Raw genomic sequence first — 20,567 nt, 5'->3', positions numbered from 1 at the left:
AAATATGTATATATAAACACATAAATACATCATTATGTACACACACACACATATATATATATTTATATATACACGAGTAAAAAGAAAGCAAGAAAGGCGCAGGAATGGAGCAATTAGAAATCTACAGCTCAGAAAACCACTGAATTCTAATCTGCCTACACTTTGGACTCTTTTTGTGACTCTTCTTTTTAATAGTGGTTGAAGTTACACTTTTTACTTTCACATCTTTTTATCTTAATCAATTGAGACCTGTTTTGCGGACTAAGAGGCCTATTTATCAAAGGTCTTGAGGACCTGATCCTCGCTAAATGCGGAGAGCAATACGCTCTCCGTATTCAGCATTGCACCAGCAGCTCACAAGAGCTGCTGGTGCAACGCCGCCCCCTGCAGACTTGCTGCCACCAGCAGGGGGTGTCAATCAACACGATCGTACTCGATCGGGTTGAATTCTGATGGTCTGTTCGCCTGCTCAGAGCAAGCAGAAAGGATTATGGAGCAGCGGTCTTTAGACCTCTGCTTCGTAACTGGTGTTTCTGGCGAGCCTGTAGGCTCGCCAGAAACACGGGCCCCTCAAGCTCCATTCGGAGCTTGATAGATAGGCCCCTATGTATCTATTTATTTATTATAGTGCTATACTACTCTGTGTAACGTATGAATTGTTTCATTTTCTGCTGGATATTATTACCAATTTTTAACCATCTTTTTATCCATTTTTAACCATTGCTATCAAGTGCACTATTAGTGCTCTATGAACTTATAAACGGATTAAATTGGGCTTTTCTGAGCTGTAGATTTCTAATTGCTCCATTTCTGTGCATTTATTCCTTTCTTTTTACTCACATTTTTTCACAATTTAACAGTAGGGGTCTCTGCACTTCTAGTGTTTGGATTTGAGCAGCAGGAAGTTTAGAGTATTTACATTTGGTTTTAGGGATGTTTTAGTTCTTGTTCTCTTTTTACACACACATACCGTACATACATATATATGTGCATATATATAGGTATAAATATATATTTTTTGCAAAATACAATCAGATATATATATATACATTTTTATTTATGAATAAATATAACATTCTGCTATGTGAAGAACATTGGAATGTGAAATATCCATATTTTCATGTCGGGTTAGCGCACTTGAGAATATGTGATCATGTTTGCACTCAAGTAAGGGGTTTTTCGACAACTTTTTTGCTTTATCGACTTCTATGAGGGGAAAAGGTTATCGCGCATCCTAAGTTCAGCTTTTTACGTTTGTCCAGGAGTGCGAATTTCATTATAAACCTAAGCAACCTTAGAAGCTTTTCATGATATCACATAAAGAAGTAGCTGTTAGTCCATCATGGACATTTGCCAAGTATGTTTCTAGGAAATTCACTGCACATTTGTCCTTAAACTATGCACATAATGAACAGTAAATCAATATTTTTTTAAAAAAATGGGGGCATGTTTGTGCAGTGCTCTTGAAAGGACACACTTCATACAGGCTCTGGGGCAGACATCCACAAACTTGGCCCTCCAGAGGTTTTGGAACTACATTTCCCATGATGCTCAGCCAGCTGATAAGGGGGTTCATGGGAATAACCAAAGGAGGAGAGGAACTAAGAAAAGGTTAGTATATATTGTATGCATCCCTGAACAGTACGGTCTTTAAGGAGCGCTTGAAAGTTTGAAAACTAGGGGAGAGTCTTGTGGAGCAAGGCAGAGTTTTCCACTAAAATAGGGGCCAGTCTGGAGAAGTCTTGTAGACAGGGAATGTGAGGAAGTAACAAGAGAGGAGATGGTTGTCATGAGCAGAGTGAAGGAGATGGGAGGGAGAGTATCTGGAGACAAGGTTGGATATGTAGGGTGGAGCAGTGTCATTGAGAGCTTTAAAAGTTAGTCAGGATTTTGTGTTTTATTCTAGAGATTAGAGGAAGCCAGTGAAGGGACTGACAGAGAGGTGCCGCAGATGAGCGATGTTTAAGGAAGATCAGCCTGGCAGAAGCATTTATTATGGATAGTAAGGGAGATGGACGGCAGCTAGGGAGGCTGGAGTTGCAATAGTCAAGGCTGGAAATGATGAGAAAGTGGATTAAAGTCTTAGTTGTGCCTTGTGTGAAGAATTGGAGAATTTTGGAGATGTTTTTAAAGGGGGAAGCGGCTGAAATTGGCCAAGACTGGATGTGGGGAGTGAAAATGTATTATGTATACCTGTACATGTTGTATTTAGAATGCCCTCAATAAAAATAAATTAAATATATCATTCTCAAGCCTCAATACATCAATAGCTACAGTTTGCACAGAAGTTAGAATCTGAAGGTTATTGTATCACTCAAAAAAAAAAAATATCGAAGTTGGTATACTGCTATTTGTGACTTATAACAGCAGGCATAGGAGACAAGGAACAATATATAATAAAATATGTGGCTATTGGATCCTTTTATCATAAGGAGCAGTTATTGAGGTAGACACTAAAGGGTCGATCACAACCCTTTAAAAAAGTCATATCTAATATTTTTTTTTATTATAAATGCCTCTTTTCATTGGTTCATGAGATGTGCTCAGCTAGCTTCCCAATAAAGTGGTTATGTTCCTTCAACAAAGGATACCAAGAGAATGAAGCACATGTGTTACTATAAGTTTGGGTTTCAAGTCCTTTTAAAGGCTATAGGTATTATGAATATAAATTATTTGATAAGCCTTTTTAAAGGATTGCGATTGATAACTAAATTATTGAAAAATAAATAGTTCAAGAGGTGATCGAGCAAACATTAGGCTATTTTCTAGCGAAAACAGTTTACTTTCAACTTGTAATACAAGCGTAACCCGACGCGTGCAAAAAACTTACTTCTATCGCTACTTAACACTCCATTTATAATCTGGCCCTATGTGTTTAAAGGGACATGAAACCCAATTTTTTTTCTTTCATGATTCTCATAGAGCGTGCACTTTTAAACAACTTTCTAATTTACTCCTATTATCAATTTTCTTTGTTCTCTTGGTATCTTTATTTAAAAAGCAAGCTTAGAAGCCTGCCCATTTTTGGTTCAGCACCTGAATAGCGCTTGCTGATTGGTGGCTAAATGCAAAATGGTTTGGAGAAAACAATGAGTGAAATTTTGCAATAGGACAGTATGTTCACATAAATATTCCAAAATATTATTATCGGTTATTTGTAGAGCGCCAACAGATTCCGCAGCGCTATAAACAAAGGCAGAGTACAACAAAACAATTAAAGGGATCAAATGGGTAGAGGGCCCTACCAAGAGTTGCACTGTTGTAGTCAGCTCTTAAGAAGGTGATCTACAAACAGCTGGACTCTTAGGGCTAGATTTATCAAAGGCTAGGCGAACTCTGTATGTTCTTCGCCTGTAACTGCGCCCCAGCTCGACTCCGGAGAGGCGCACATGTGCGCCTAAATTTATCAAAAAAATAGACGTAACTTTGTGCATGGGAGCTGGGGCATAGTAATGATAAATTGCGCCTGTCGGGAACAGTATTTACTCCCTATAAATATTTGCGCCGCCATGTTTTGATTATTAAAAAAACGTTTTTTAGGTAACTAATTAGCTAATATTTATATTACACAATGTTTCTGTGCTGTTTGTGCCATAAGTTGACACAAAAATGAATATATCAATATATACATATAAAACTTTTAGTACCATATGCGCCTGTGGAAGCGCAAATTACTGGGAATAACAGTATCTTCTTTGCGCTGGACTTTTGAAAAATTAGTTGAAAGAGTAAAGTACTGCATCTCAAGATGTAAAAGCATGTATTATAATGGTGTTCGACTCAGTCTGTATGGCGAAATATACAACACGCAATTACAGCCGGAATTATCGGCGCAAAGCAAAGATGAATAAGCAACTGGGCGTATTTGTAGGTCGGGCTGTTATATTATGCCTATTACTAATGTATATTGGTGCACTCAGGAGCGCGCATGTGCGCCTAGGCGGATGCAAGTGAAGTGCGAAGAAGTTTCTTTCAGATTTGCGCAATTATAGGCGCAGAGTGCTTTGATAAATATGAGGATCCATTTGTATGCATTATTTTGGACGATATTAGAGGAGAATGGCTTTGATAAATCTAGCCCTTAGCCTTACATGCTAAGGGGGTTCAGGGGATAGCAATGGAGGAGAGGAACTGGTATGAAGTAAGGTTAGCGTAGGTTGTATGCATCCCTGAACAGTAGAGTCTTCAGGGAACACTTGAAGCTTTCAAAACTAGGGGAGAGTCTTGTGGAGCGAGGCAGAGAGTTCCATAAGATGGGAGCCAGTCTGGAGAAGTCCTGTAAACGGAAGTGTGATGAGGTAATGAGAGGAGGAGAGTAGGAGGTCATGAGCAGAGCGAAGGGGACGGGAAGCAGAGTATCTGGAGACAAGGTCTGAGATATAGGGGGAAGCAGTGCAGTTGAGGGCTTTGTATGTCAGAGTGAGAATTGTGTGTTTTATCCTAGAGAAAGCCAGTGAAGGGATTGGCAGAGAGATGCAGCAGATGAAGAGCGACGTGTAAGGAAGATGAGTCTGGCAGAGGCATTCATTATGGATTGTAAAGGAGCTAGGCGGCAGGTGGGGAGACCAGAGAGGACAGAGTTGCAGTAATCGAGGCGGGAAAGAATGAGAGTGGATTAAAATCAAAGTTGTGTAAATAGGAGTACTACAGTATATTAAATGGCAAACAAGTGTATGTTCATGCCAGAGTTTAAGTTGTCATGAAAAAGCCGGAACATTTCTTTCAGTAGTATCTCTTCCACAGCATCATTGTTCAACAGTTCACATTTCTTTGTATTTATTTATTTGGGGTTAAAGGGATTTTGAGTTAAAAAAGAAGAAGAGATGTTTACCCAGTGGCTATAAGTAACACATACAAAACAGTGTTTCAAACACTTCCTTGACTACCAGTAGATTTATATTTAGCCTTGGCTGCCAGTAACACATAAAGTAGTGTATGTGCAGCACACAGATGTTACATCATGTTCATAATACTAAATTTATTGTATTCAAAGTTTAATAGTATTATATTATAAAATATGTTTTACTTAGTTAAAAGTATTAGATATATTTGCTTTATCGTTCCTTATTCTATATACATTTATTAGATATAAGTATTTAGGTTTAATTTTGTGTAAAAATATTCTAATATTTATCCTACCCTTTTAAAAGATAAATTTACATTTGATTTTATTTTCTCTTGACTTGATTGTATATTGCAGTTGCTTGTATAGCTGCTATACTTTTATTTGTGTTACAGTACAACCAAAATAAAAATATAGGTTATTAAAAAACTCCCTTGCGTATGATTTGAGCCTGTGAAATTCAGTTTAAAGGAACAGTCTACACCAGAATTTTTATTGTTTTAAAAGATAGATAATCCCTTTATTACCCATTTCCCAGTTTTGCATAACCAACAGTTATATTAATAAACTTTTAACCTCTGTGATTATCTTGTATCTAAGCCTCTGCAAACTGCCCCTTTTTTCAGTTCTTTTGACAGACTTGCAGTCTAGCCAATCAGTGCCTGCTCCCAGATAACCTCTCGTGCACGAGCACAGTGTTATCTATATGAAATACGTGAACTAACACCCTCTAGTGGTAAAAAACTGTTAAAATGCAATCTGAAAGAGGTGGGCTTTAAGGTCTAAGAAATTAGCATATGAACCTCCTAGGTTAAGCTTTCAACTAAGAATACCAAGAGAACAAAGCAAAATTGGTGATAAAAGTAAATTGGAAAATTGTTTAAAATGACATGCTCTATCTGAATCATGAAAGTTTATTTTGGCCTAGACTGTCCCTTTAACAGCAAGATGCTATATACCCCCTGTGCTCTTTGGACAGGAAACCTTTTGCAGTTTTTTATTTTATTAAGACAACACATAGAGAAGCACTCGTGGCCCATTATAAGCGCAGGTAACATATGTTAACAATCAATCTCTCTATGCAAGTCCTGGGATTAGCATCTGGATTAGATGCTTAAAATTCCTCTACAGTGGGATGTGGATACTGAGGAAATTATGAGGTAAAATATCTTCTTTTTTTACAGAGATGTTCCATGTGATATATTCTAGTCAGTTTATTTACAGAAATGCTGCGTCACTTTCAAGTGATTTAACTTATAGGTAGCAGGTCCCTTTAATAAAACAAAAAGCATCAGACTCTCAGATAAATAAATCCATATTTACCAAGAAAACTGATTTTTAAAGGGACAGTCTACTCCAGAATTGATATTCTAATAGCTAGATAATCCCTTTATTACCAATTGTCCAGTTTGCATAACCAATACGGTTATATTAATATACGTTTACCTCTATGATTACCTATTATCTAAGCCTCTGCAGACTGCCTCCTTATTTCAGTTCTTTTTACAGACTTGCATTTTAACCAGTGTCGGCTCATAAATAACTCCACGGAGTGAGCATAATGTTATATACACGGCCCATATGAACTAGCGCTGTCTAACTGTCAAATTACGCTGATATAAGAAGCGGCCTTCAAGGGCTTAGACATTACCATATGAGCCTACCTAGGTTAAACTTTCAACAAAGAATACCAAAAGAACAAAGACAATGTCATAATAAAAGTAAACTGGAAAGTTGTTTAAAATTACATACCCTATCTGAATCACGAATATTTCAATTGCTGTCGTCTTACCAGTATCCATAACTATACATCTGAAATATGCTAACATTAGTTTACAAATACATGATCTGTATAACTTTTAATATGTAAAGAAATTACAGGCTAACATAACTTTCACATCAAATGTGCAAATTACTTCAATTGTTTGAAATATTTTTCTTCAGAGCTTGCAATATCTAATTCCCAATTAAAATTACACTAAAATACCCAGCCTCGCAACTTTATACATATATTGTCCTGGACTTGTATTACAACACTTTAGATGTGTCCTATTGCTGCTTGCAAATTCATAACTCCACTAAAATTATTATCCTTGGTCAACATTCAACTCACAATAGTTAAAATTAAGATGACTCCATAGCCCAATGTTACTACCCTAATAAACGCTCCCAACAAAATACCCTGAGGGTTAAAATAAACACTCGTGGCCTGTAGTGGATGAACTGCGGACACCATGTTGTACCCTTAGCACTCTTCGCTTTCTCTTCTCTGTACATAGGTTCCCCTCCCGCGTGTGGCCTGTCCCCTCCCACGGGTTAGGACCCTCCTCTACGGGTGTCACAGTGTAGGAGGGGCCAGGGCTCTCCGCCCTCTCCGCTCCCATCGGCCGCACTCCGGACCGGGCATGGGGCAAGGAGAGCCGGGCTTCACTGGGTAACTGCACCCCAGAGGGGGCGGACACACGACCGATCTGGACCACTGGGGCAGCAATACTACACACATAACCTAAGGAGACACATTATAATGATAGTCATACCTTAGAGGCGCCTTATAGTGTATATACCTTATATACAACGCGCACACCCTATACCTCACTAGACTGACCATACACACTGTCACAACGCATACCTCCACTCACATCCGGAAACTGACCACACCAAAAAGGGTTAAAGAGCCCACAGATACCCTGCAAAAAATCTATCACACTATACCATAAATCATACAACACAGCCTGCTAATGCATGAAGTACACTTTTATTATTGAGGTTATTGAGCTTGCACTATAGATACAGATTATATTTTCCCATTGCAAGCAATACTTTTAAAAGTTTCAATAATGTAAATACCTTTTGTATTTACCCCACAGCCATTATTTGCTCTGTCATATCCTAAAACACCCCCCAGGGCTTCTGTATTTCATTCCATTCTCCTGGATCTTACAGAACCGGTATATCCTGTTCCTATAACCTAGCAGTCCAAACAAGGGGAGGGCATATTATTGCCTATCCTTTCTGACCTCTCTTACAGTCCCTTCCACCTTTATACACTGTCAGTTTCTATCAAGCTATCTGAAGTCACAAGCCATAACATTTTTTTTAAATGTTCCTAACGTTATACTAGTTCACAAAATCTTTATAGAAACCAGTTTACATCACTACAAAAAGTCTATACTTTTACCACCAATCATTGGTTACCAAACTTTTTTTTTTTTTTAAATTGTGGAAATTCCCTTCTTGAATTACACAAAAGTTTTAATACTGTGACATTTAAAACATGGGTTACCATGTTTTTGTCTGAGCTATAAGACTGTGGACATCTGTCATTTAGATTGAATTACTGGCAGAACTTTAAATTCCCAGTGCCTTATATTTCTTCTTTTTTTTTTTTTTTTTTTTTTTTTTGGTGTTTCAGTTCAATTTTTTGAAGCTTTCAGTTTACTAGAGTTTTATACTGGTGCTGTTATGGCCATGGTGTCTGGGGGCTGGGGAGACCCCAATGGTGACACTAATGGGGTGGGTAAAGGGTACCCCAGAAATTCTGAGGAAGAAGAGGCCTCACCACAAGGAGGGATGAGTGACCCAGAACAGGGTGATGAAGAACGGCCAGGGATCCAGGTAGATTGTGTGGTGTGCGGAGATAAATCCAGTGGGAAGCATTATGGAGTTTTTACATGTGAGGGCTGCAAAAGCTTCTTCAAAAGGAGCATACGAAGGAATCTGAGTTACACCTGCAGGTGAGTGCATCTTGTAAATACTTTTTTAACAAAGCTTTGTCTGGTATGTCTGTCTCTTTAAAGTCTCAAAGCATATCCAGTGGTGTGAGCAAGCTTTTTTTTTAGTTCACAGATCAGAGATTTCAGCTTTCTTCAGCGCAGCGTCTTAGCGTACATCACCTTTAATTAGAGCCTTTGAGCTATCTTTGTGTGTATGTTGAGGCCCTAACCGGACACACGGGCCACTGGTATAACACAGAGAGATGCCATACAATCTGTCAGTCTATCACAAGCCTGGTACCCTGTGCACTGACAGCTGCAGAGCATCTCAGAGTGGGTTTCAGGAAAATCAAAATAGTATTTTGCCAAGACATCTAATGTCACTTTAAACAATATTTAAAAAGGGCTGGTATCAATTTCTCCTGTGGCTGAAGAAAAGTAAGGTGTGTTTTAGGGAGGTGATTTAAAAATGGCCACCGTGATGGCTATTTTTTTATTTTATTGTTTATATATATAAACCTGCTTAAACTAAACTTGTAAAGCACAAAGACCACATGATATTATTTTCTGTTGTGTTTTTCAGTAAAATGCATCTTTACATTGCTTGCTTTGCCCATTACTAGACAGTGATCTGGGTTAAGTTAGGCTTCTATCAAAAATATTCAGAATATCCACCAAAAATAAATCTCCTAAATTGTTGGTTTCCTTTCTTTTATTTTGTGGGGCACCATGAGAATAAAGAATAGTTTTGCAAGTCAGGAAAGAGATGCTGCAATATAACAAGAGGTGTGCATATCACGTTGGGTATAGACTTTTATTGCAGAGGAAAAAACAGTTCTAGTTACCCTTAGTTACGTAAGATAATTCACATATTGCAAAAGTCTGATTGATACTTGGTTATTGCTTGAATAGATTATGACAGATTTTTTCCATCCAAGCTGCTATTTTCCTTACTGCCATAAATCCTGACACTATTTGATCCTTGACCTTATTATATAAGCAGGATTTTGCCTGGTGCCAATTCTAACAACCTATTAAATTCCTCTACTAGGTATTCTAGAAACACACTCTACTATGTGTACAGGGGCCAATTTTCTGTCTCCCTAAGCAGAAATCTTATGGATGACCTCTGTCATGCTCTTTATTTACTATAGACCCTTTTGATTGCCTGGCTCTACATAATTGGGGAAAAACAAAATGAAAATACTCCTGTTTAAAAGGGACATGATACTCAACCAGTGAGCAGTAGAGTAAATAATCACATACTTCCTCTTTCACTATTATTATTGGTTATTTGTAGAGCGCCAACAGATTCCGCAGCGCTATAAACATAATACAAGGAAACATTTATAGGGATCAGACGGGTAGAGGGCCCTGCCAAGAGTCGCACTGTTGTAGTCAGCTCTTAAGAAGGTGATCTGCAAACAGCTGGACTCTTAGGCTTACATGCTAAGGGGGTTCAAGGAGATAGCAATAGAGGAGAGGAAACGGTATAAAGAACTGTTAGTGTAGGTTGTATGCATCCCTGAATAGTAGAGTCTTTAGGGAGCGCTTGAAGCTTTCAAAACTAGGGGAAAGTTTTGTGGAGGTTTTGAGAAGGTTAAAGGGACACCCAATTCAAAATAAAGTTTCATGATTCAGACAGATCATGGAGTTTTAAGACCCTTTCCAATTTACTTCCATTATCAAATTTTGGACAGTCTTTTCATATGCACACTTTTTGGGGAACAAGATCCTACTGAGCATGTGCACAAGCTTAAAGGTATACGTATACTAGTCTGTTATTGGCTGATGTCTGTCACATGATACAGGGGGCCAGAAAATGGGAGAAAAAATAAATTTGTCACAACAAAAATCTACTGCTTGTTTGAAATTCAGAGTAGGTGTTAAATCATTGCCTTTTTTTATACACTTGTTAATTATGCAATTCTACTGCATTAACAGGATGCGTTCAAGAAGAGTAACCAACATTCTTGCTTGGCTAGGTGCACTACCACCCTTTTTTATTGTTCTTTTGCTTGGGGTTGAACTCGGAATCGGTTAGAACAGTGTATGATCAGCAGTTTGTGGGGGAGCTAGAGTCTCATTAAAATGTTATCAGTAGCTATTGACTGTATCTTACATTGTAGATTGTTACAGAGTTTAGTGTCGACTATTGATTTTTACACACAACGACACACACACAGTATTATCAGTTATTTATAAAGCATCAGTATCTTATTTAGCATTATACATTGCGACACATACAGGATTTGTAGAGTTTAAGTCATCAGTTATTAAAAAGGGTGCTAAACTCACCACGACTGTGCCGCTGCACCTCGCTAAAGTCAGTGGCCACGGCACAGCGCTCTTCTCTTCACCTCTAAACCAATAGCTGTGGTAGAATACAGAATTCTGTCAGCTAACCTGCATGGCTATTGGTTTAGAGGTGCAAACATCACCTCATTGAAGGAGAGCAATGTGCAGCATCACAGAAAGTGTGAGTTTAGCACCCTTTTTTAATAACTGATCACTTAAACTCCACTTTATTTTTAGTGATGGATGGTAAATCCTAGCGTTTGAGTGATTGAGAGAGAGCATGCAATTTTAAACCACTTCATTTTATTTATGCCTAATTTGCTTCTTTCTCTTGGTAGCCTTTGTTGAAAAGCATACCCAGGTAAGCTCTTTAACAGCAGCAATGCACTACTGGGCACTAGCTGCTTTTAGGTGGCTGTACAAATATGCCTCTTGTCATTAGCTGACCCGATGTGATCAGCTAGCGCACAGTAGTGCATTGCTGTTCCTTTAACAAAGGATACCAAGAGAATGAAGCAAATTTGATAACAGAAGTTAATTGTAAAGCTGTTTAAAATGTTATGCTCTATCAGAATAGTGAAAGAGAAATTTTGGGTTTCACACCCTTTTAAATATTACTTCTCCATTAAAATATCTTACTAATCTTTGCTACTGGTAATTTCATGCTAGATATGTAGGGAAGTTAAATATAGTGTTTTTTGTAGCATTGCTGTTTGCTGCCATGTATGGCTGTGCGATTTGGTGAGGGGGTGGACTCCGTTTTTTTTAATTAAATACTGTGATTGCGATTTTATTTAAATATTTTTAAATATACATTTTGCATAAAAAAATGGATCCCTTTGCTGTTTGCACCACAGACTGATAGGCCATAGAAAAAGAGCACTGCCAGTCCGCCAACTTCCTTGTCTGTACTCGCTTAAGGACTGGAGCAACAAACCATGGGGCAAGTAAAATAGGCGTAGTAGCGTTATGTACTCTGACACTGATGTGACGCCCTTGGTCTGTCCCTCCTGAGGAGTGATCAGTGGTGCTGCTGGGCTGGAGCGTTTGTGTGGCTGGCACGACATGTTAAGGAAGCCGCTTTTTTTTTCTTTTTCTTTTTAATAAAAAATTGCAGCCTCATGCAATTCAGATATTGCATAGCCTCATATAGCGATTAATCAAATCGTGCAATTAGTCACACCGCCCTTCTGCCATGTTAAAGGGACACTGGACCCAAATGTTTTCTTTTGTGATTCAGATAGAGCATGCAATTTTAAACAACTTTCTAATTTACACCTATTATCACATTTTCTTCGTTCTCTTGCTTTCTTTAGAACCATGGAAAGCACTTGTTTATTGGTAGGTGAATTTACCCACCAATCAGCAAGAACAACACAGTGTGTTCACCAAAAATGGGCCGGCATCTAAACTTACATTCTTGCATTTCAAATAAAGATACCAAGAGAATGAAAAGAATTTGATAAGAGTAAATTAGAAAGTTGCTTAAAACTGCATGCTTTATCTGAATCACGATAGAAAAAAAATTGGGTTCAGTGTCCCTTTAAGCCTTACACTCACCTGTGAAATTCCTTCTTTCTATTACTAAGTTAATTTCTATGGTAAGCAGCTCACAGGGACTTCCAGGCTCAGTCTCTATTTTTTAAAGGGCATTACCAGTGCAATAACTAATTCTGTGATGTATTACAGCTTTTTAATATTGGGTAAATGATTGTCACTATAAGTGCTTAACACCTGCTAAAGGGTTAAAGCACTTATGCCACTGAGGTGGCCATGACCAATGGTTAGCAGCTACATACATATGCTGCGCCCAATTTGCTTACTGGCTTTGTCCTGATCATGAGCTGTAATGATCTGTGAGTGACTTCACATATGTGCTTAACTTATTAGGGTGGTTAAACACATAGAAACAACCATTAGTGCATTTTATTATTGCGTTTTTGTGTCCCTTTAAGAATTCAGCGAGGGTTGCTCCTGTGTGGTATGCATGATTAAAGGGACACGAAACCCAATTTTTTTTCTTTCATTATTTAGATAGATCATGCAATTCTAATGTTTCCTGTCTCTTTTAAAGACTACAGAACTCAACAAGCTTTGGATAATCCATTCCTGTTACTCATTTCACGTTTTACTATGGTTACCTTTACTGTGTGAGAACAGCAGACCTAGACTCTGCTCTGCCACATTTGGCTTTATTAGCGACTGATTTCTGGCACATTAGCAGACCTCAACAAGTCTAGTGTAGAATAATAATGTGTAATCACAGAACATGGGCCTTGCAAATTTTACTTAAAGTGAAAGTAAATCCTAGCGTTTTACAAACGCTAGGATTTACTATTGAAACAAATAAAGGGCACTTTCATTCATGAAGTATAAGATACTTCATGTAGAAAGCTCCTTTATTTGATTCAATCGATCACCGTTTTTAGCTGCTACAGCAGCGCATGGCAAAAAATTTTATGGCTAAGAGGTGACGTTTTCATCTCTTAGCCAATAGCTGTGCGGTAAATCCGGCTTGGCGCCCATGGTTACTGTTGGAACCCTGTATGCACTAATAAAGGATCCGATTTGCACTACTAGCTGGAGAACTTCTTTACACTGCTGTAGGAGCTAAGAGCGGCGATCGATTGAATCAAATAAAGGAGCTTTCTACATGAAATATCTTATACTTCATGAATGAAAGTCCCCTTTATTTGTTTCAATAGTAAATCCTAGCGTTTGTAAAACGCTAGGATTTACTTTCACTTTAAGGTTTATAAAAAGCTGAAAAATGTTGTGCAGGGAACAATTTACTAAGCTTGTGCATTTGGATCCTTCGTTAGGATCTGAATGCGGAAGTAAGCGCTATTGGGCTCTTTTCAGAGCTGGATTGACTCTGGTGCAAGATCATCACGTTAAGACCTTGCACCAGAATCAGTCCGGCTCTGAAAGGAGCCCAATAGCGCTTCAGCATTTGGATCTTAACAAATAATCCGAATGCACTAAGTCTCTAAATGTACTGTATAAAAAGAAGAAACATGACTATAGGCAAATATAAGATGCTGACTGATGCAGGGCTAGATAAATCCGGGCACTAGAGGCGCTTGTAAAGTAGGCCCTGGCAGCTAGGAAAGTGCCCTGGCTCTGTTACTTTAAGGAGAGAGGTGTGAGGCTAAAAGCTGCACCTCTCTGCCCATAGCGTGGCTGTGCCAACAGTACAGTTCTGCCTACCTAAACTTCCTTTTCCACATCTATGCCACTGCAGCTTGTTGAGAGCCAGGTGCTCTTCTGGCTTTTAGATGGAAAGGGACACTGCATCTCTAAGTTATGGTGGCAATGTGTAAAATAAGATTTAATTTCACTGCTGTATGTTGCCATGGCAATTAAGGAGTTAGTACATCTCTGCAAGTGTGATGGACATTGAAGGGTTAATTCACTGCTGCAGTGATTTAACTCCTTACTTATCCTGTATATTAGATAATTATCATGTGGCTAGACATGTCAAATTTTCTTTTCCCTAAATTTGTTTGTTTCGTAGGTATCAAATAAATTAACAACACCTGTGAGTTTTTTAACATAAGATGGGAAGCGCAGGGGTTAAAGGGACAGATCATACAATTTTAAGCAACTTATTGTAAAATTTGCTTTATTCTTGTGATATCCTTTGTTGAAGGAGAAGCAATGCACTGCTGAGAGCATTGACCCAATGACAACAATGAGCATTGACCCAATGACAACAATTATATACAGTCATATGCAATAGTTTAGGCATCCCTGACAATTTCCATGATTTTCAGTTATAAATAATTGGGTGTTTGGATCAGCAATTTCATTTTGATCCATCAAATAACTGAAGGACAGGACACAGTTATATTTCAGTAGTGAAATGAGGTTTATTGGATTAACAGAAAATGTGCAATATGCATCAAAACGAAATTAGACCGGTGTATAAATTTGGGCACCCTTGTCATTTTGTTGATTTGAATACCTGTAACTACCTAGCACTGATTAATTAGAACACACAATTAGTTTAGTGAGCCCATTAAGCCTTGAACTTCAAAGACAGGTGCATCCAATCATGAGAAAAGGTATTTAAGGTGGCCAATTGCAAGTTGTTGTTCTCTTTGACTCTCCTGAGTGGCAACATATGGGGGCCTCAAAACAACTCTCAAATGACCTGAAAACAAAGATTGTCCAACATTATGGTTTAGGGGAAGGCTACCAAAAGCTATTGCAGAGATTTACGCTGTCAGTGTCCACTGTGAGGAACATAGTGAGGAAATGGAAGACCACAGGCACAGTTCTTGTTAACGCCAGAAGTGTCAGGCCAAGTAAAATATCAGAGAGGCAAAGGATGGTGAGTGGTCAAAAACAGCCCACAGACCACCTCCAAAGACCTACAACATCATCTTGCTGCAGATGGTGTCACTGTGCATCGTTCAACAATTCAGCACACTTTGCACAAGGAGAAGCTATATGGGAGAATGATGCGGAAGAAGCCTTTTCTGCACACACGCCACAAACAGTCGCTTGAGGTATGCAAACGCACATTTGGACAAGCTAGCTTCATTTTCGAAGAAGGTGCTATGGACTCATGAAACAAAGATTGAGTTGTTTGGTCATAACAAGGGGCGTTATGCATGACGGCAAAAGAACACAGTGTTCCAAGGCAAACACTTTCTACCCACAGTAAAATTTGGTGGATGTTCCATCATGCTGTGGGGCTGTGTGGCCAGTGCCGGTACTGGGAATCTTGTTAAAGTTTAGGGTCGCATGGATTCCACTCAATATCGGCAGATACTTGAGAATAATGTTGAGGAATCAGTCACAAAGTTGAAGTTACGTCAGGGCTGGATATTTCAACAAGACAACGACTCAAAACACTGCTCAAAATCTACTCTGGCATTTATGCAGATGAACAAGTACAATGTTCTGGAATGGCCATCCCAGTCCCTAGACCTGAATATCATTGAAAATCTGTGGGGTGATTTGAAGCGGGTTGTCCATGCTCGGCAACCATCAAACCTAACTGAACTGGAGATGTTTTGAAAGGAGGAATGGTCCAAAATACCTTCATCCAGAATCCAGACACTTCTTACAGGCTATAGGAAGCGTCTAGAGGCTGTTATTTCTGCTAAAGGAGGCTCTACTTAATATTGATGCAATATTTATGTTGGGGTGCCCACATTTATGCACCTGTCTAATTACATTTTGATGCATATTTTCTGTTAATCCAATAAACCTAATTTCACTACTGAAATATTACTGTGTCCTTCAGTTATTTGATGGATCAAAATGAAATTGCTGATCCAAATACCCAATTATTTATATATTAAAATCATGGAAATTGTCAGGGGTACCTAAACTTTTGCATACGACTCTATGTGCAGGCACCAATCAGCAGTTAGCTCTGAGTAGTGCACTGCTGCTCTTGAGTCTAGGTATGATTTTCAACATAGGATACAAAGAGAACGAAGCAAATTAGATAGAAGTAAATTGGAAAGTTGTTTTAAAATGTATTTATTTATTTTTGATAATTTAATGTTATTATGAATAGTGCTAAATGAATTTACTTTAAAATTGATTTTTGGAGTCTAAATTATTAAAATGATATGTGGATGTACATGTTTGTTAACCTCAAATATTAAGTCTAGTTTATATATAAGCAGAGCTGGCTCAAGTCCATCTAAATCCAGCTATGACACTGTATTACATCATTAGTAAGGCAAAATAGGTATATAGATATATCCAAATGACTCATTAAAGAAACATTCTAGCCACAATTAGAATGTACACCGGTGCATTTCAATTTTGAATAGAAGCATTTTTGCAATATACATGTATAAGTAAAAACTTCTAGAAAAGCATTAGCTGTTTTAAGAGTGTATTTAAGTATGCACCGTGCACTAGCATTTTAAACACCGCCTAAAGTACTTTTATTATCTGGTAATGACTCTCCCTTGTGCTGTCAGGCTTTGCCCTAATCTGTCTTCCTTTAAATGCTCCCTGAAGACTTTTCTATTCAGAGAAGCCTACCACCCAACTCAATAATAAATTAATTTCACTTACCTAACATTTCCCTCATCTAACTCTGTATTAACACCTTTCTCAATCTTGCAGTCCTCACCTCCTGCTTCTCAACCTCCTACCCTTCTAGATTGTAAGTTCCCACAGGAATAGGGCCCTCAATTCTTTCTGTATGTGTTTGTTAAATTTTGTTCTGTCTCTTACAAGTTTTATATCGTTTTATTTAAATGATTTGTACCTACCCATGGACAGCGCTGCGGAATATGTTGGTGCTTCATAAATAAACTATAATAATAATTACTAACGCGATATAAGCCCCATTGGCTCTTTCAGCAGCCGCAGTATTTAAAATGCTGGTACACTGAGAATATCTGGCTATGCTTCACATGCTCGTGCAGGGAAAAATGTTAGCATTAAAAGAGTTATAACTTTTACTAGAAACATTTTTGCAAATATATGTATATTGTAAATATGTTGCTATTCAAATATGTTATTCATCTATGTGCATTTTAACTTTGACTGGAATGTCCCTTTAATATTTAAAGTGATGGTAAATCTGAGCGTTTAAAAAAAAAAAAACACTAGGATTTACCATCACTAAAAATAAACTGGGCTTTCAGTCATCGCTAAAAAAAGGTGCTAAACTCACCCTTTTTGTGCCTCGCTAAAGTCAGTTCTTTATATGCTACTCTGTCTATTTGTACAGGTCAAACCGAGACTGTCAGATTGACCAGCATCATCGCAACCAATGTCAGTACTGCCGGCTGAAGAAATGCTTCCGAGTGGGAATGAGGAAAGAAGGTAACGCTCTTTATATTTACCTGGAACCAACTTTATTTAAATATACAATTCTACTGTATATTGCACCTATATATCTAGCTTGTATAGCCTTTAGAGTCATTATACACAGCATTTGATGGGCTATATTTAAATCTGTTTTGTATGATACACAAAACTTAGAGCATTTTTTTTTTTTTTTTTTTTTCAATGGCTTTATTTCCAAAATTTTTTTTTTTTATTTGTTTTAACAAGTATAACACTGTCTGGGGATTCGCAGATCCCCTGCACATCATAGTACAAAGCAAACCATAGATTGTTAGAATGAAATACAAACAAACAAAAAGGAGATAAATCGTTAGAAAGGATACAGCTAAGTTATTGAAGTATCCGAGATAGAAGTCAGTACATTACATGAGATATTGCCAGAGAAGGGGGGGGGAATGAAGGGGTGGGATTCATCCTTATGGGTGGGGAGGGAGAAAAGGGATGGAAAGTACCTATCGGAATTCGTCTAGAGCAGGAGATATGTGCGTTACTATACCCTAACCTGGGGAAGCCATGTGGTGTCGTGTGTTTCCGTCCAGTCGGCCCAAACCATCTCAAACAGATCACTTTTGTCCAGACTATAGAATATATCCCTTTCCATGGCCTGTAAGTAGGCCATGTTCCTAAGGATATCAGACCATCCAGGGGGGGAAGTTTTCTTCCAGCATCTAGCAATGCAGGTTTTGACTGAAGTTAGAAGATAAACACAAAAGATCTGTTGGTGTTTGGGGAGGGCATGTAAGTTTAAGTGTAGGAGTGCTGTGGCAGGGCTTTTGGGCAGTTGTATCTTAAGAGCAGATAGAGTGCGGAAACATAGGCTCCACAAGTGAGACAACCTGGGGCAGTCCCACCAGATGTGGATCATGCTCCCCTGGGCCCCACATTCCCTCCAGCATTGTGGGGAGGACGTCGGGAACATCTTGGCTAATCGGACTGGGACCAGGTACCATTGAGAGATAACTTTATAGTGTGTTTCAAACATTGTCACGCAATGCAAAGATTTTTTGGTCAGGGTAAGAGATCCTTGCCAGGCACTAGCCGGGATTCTAGTGTGGAGAATAGTGTCCCACTTGTTCAAATGCGGGGCCAGGTCCGGGGGCGCCGTGCCCTCTAGCAGACAGTAATGTCTCGACAGAGGTTTGTATAGTCTACGCCCTCCCTTCCAAGTAGACTCCCATGGAGTAAGTGGGCGCGTAGCGGAGGGGGAAAAACCCCAGCTAGATAGGAAACTCTTAATCCTAATAAGCTCGAAGTGGAGGTGGGGTGGGACGTCTTTACCAAGACTGTCCCTAGACAATCTGATATAACCATCTCCACTGGCCGCAGACCATAGATCCGAAACTTGTGTCACCCCCATTCTAGCCCATGTGTTGGGGTGTGTATCTGAGAGGCCCGTAAAGAGGCCGGGGATAGAGGTAATTGGGGAGGGATGTGGCGCGATCAGCTTACGATGCTGGATCTTATCCCAAACCGCCAGGCATTCTATGATTACTAGGTTATGGATGTTCAAGGTTCTACGGCTGTGGACCGGGGTCCAGATTAAATCTTTCAAATAGATATCAAAGGGCAGTGAAGCTTGTTCAATATCCCTCCACCTGTCTTGAGATTGCAAAACTCCCCACTGGGAGATATGCGTAAGCATGGCTCCCTCGTAATACTTAAGTATGGATGGGGAGGCCAATCCCCCAAAATGAATCGGGAACTGGAGTGTTTTGTGGGCTATCCTCAGGGTTTTATTCTGCCAAATGAATTTGGTGCATTCGCTTTGGAATTGTAACAGTAAGTGGGAGGGTACTAAATAGATAGGGGAGCCGTGGGAGGAATGACATCTTGAGAGAGGCTATGCGGCCCATCCAAGAGATGTTCTTATGATCCCAGGTATTTTTTAGCGCTCGCAAGTCTGCCAGCAAGGGTGGAAAGTTATCTTTGACCATCTGTTTCGGGTCGTTTGATATTTTGACTCCAAGGTGTGTGATATTTTTACTAGACCATTTAAAATCGAATTGCCTCTGGAGAGCATTAGAGCATTTTAACATTGCACTAATCTTCCTTGGTAACTGTGTTTAACCCTTGCAGAGGAACATAGTTAAGTTCCCACAGTAAGGGCGATGCTGAGCTAGGTTCAGCCAATGATTGGCAGCTATGTGCATATGCCATATCTGATTGGCTTACTGCCTGTTCCCTGCTTAGGCATGGCAATGCACTGCATCTCCTGATCACAACATTAACTTTGCAAAGGTTATACAATGTAACATGAGTATTCGTACAGTAAAAAACAAAATGTTCTAGTGAATTAGAGGATTTTATTATTGCGCTATCACAGTGGATGATTTTCCTGGGCGCCATCGGTGCCACAAATTTTGAAGAACAGGCTGCAACTCTCAGCAGAAAGTGTTGAAAGTGGCGGCGCTGTGTAACCTCCAGGGAACCAAAACTGCCCACGTCCTCTGTGGGAACCATTTGTTCCAGAAATTGTTTTAACTTTATGCTCTTGATAAAGGCTTCTGTTAGCCAAAACGCGTTGAGCTGTATTTTAAATAAAACCTGAAGCTGCACCTGAAGACACCTTTGTGATGATTTTAATAAAAAGCTTATTTTAACAGCAATCTTGTGAGTATAACCAGTTTGTGCGCCTACCACATTGTCTGAAATCTGCTACACTATTGTGAGCTCTTTTATTTTGGAGGTAAAAGAAACAAGGTTGACTAATATGCAACTCTCAGCAACATTCTCCTCTCTGTTCCTGTGCTTTGTCAGTGCTGATAGTGGGGAAGCTGGTGATGTGAGACTCACAAGCTCAGGAGTGCGACTGGTGCCTTTTTTTCACTGTTCCCTGAGATGCCCCTCTTTTGCGAGCGCCCCGTCCAGCTCACCCTGTGTTA

At 39.1% G+C, this 20,567-nt stretch overlaps 1 protein-coding gene across 1 annotated transcript in view; it reads left to right on the top strand.

Moving 5' to 3' along the window:
• Positions 1–7,244: 7,244 nt before the first annotated feature.
• The window catches only part of NR2F6 (nuclear receptor subfamily 2 group F member 6), a 42,727-nt gene continuing 29,404 nt past the window's right edge, over positions 7,245–20,567 (top strand). Inside the window, exons 1-3 of the mRNA XM_053702879.1 lie at positions 7,245–7,277; positions 8,256–8,577; positions 17,567–17,661. Of these exons, the coding sequence (XP_053558854.1) occupies positions 8,306–8,577; positions 17,567–17,661 (367 nt within the window). The 5' untranslated portion in view covers positions 7,245–7,277; positions 8,256–8,305. The remainder of the gene's footprint in view (positions 7,278–8,255; positions 8,578–17,566; positions 17,662–20,567) is intronic.

This window comes from Bombina bombina, chromosome 2 (assembly GCF_027579735.1).
Source record: "Bombina bombina isolate aBomBom1 chromosome 2, aBomBom1.pri, whole genome shotgun sequence".
NCBI classification, from domain to species: domain Eukaryota; kingdom Metazoa; phylum Chordata; class Amphibia; order Anura; family Bombinatoridae; genus Bombina; species Bombina bombina.
This window is presented reverse-complemented; position numbering and strand designations above follow the sequence as displayed.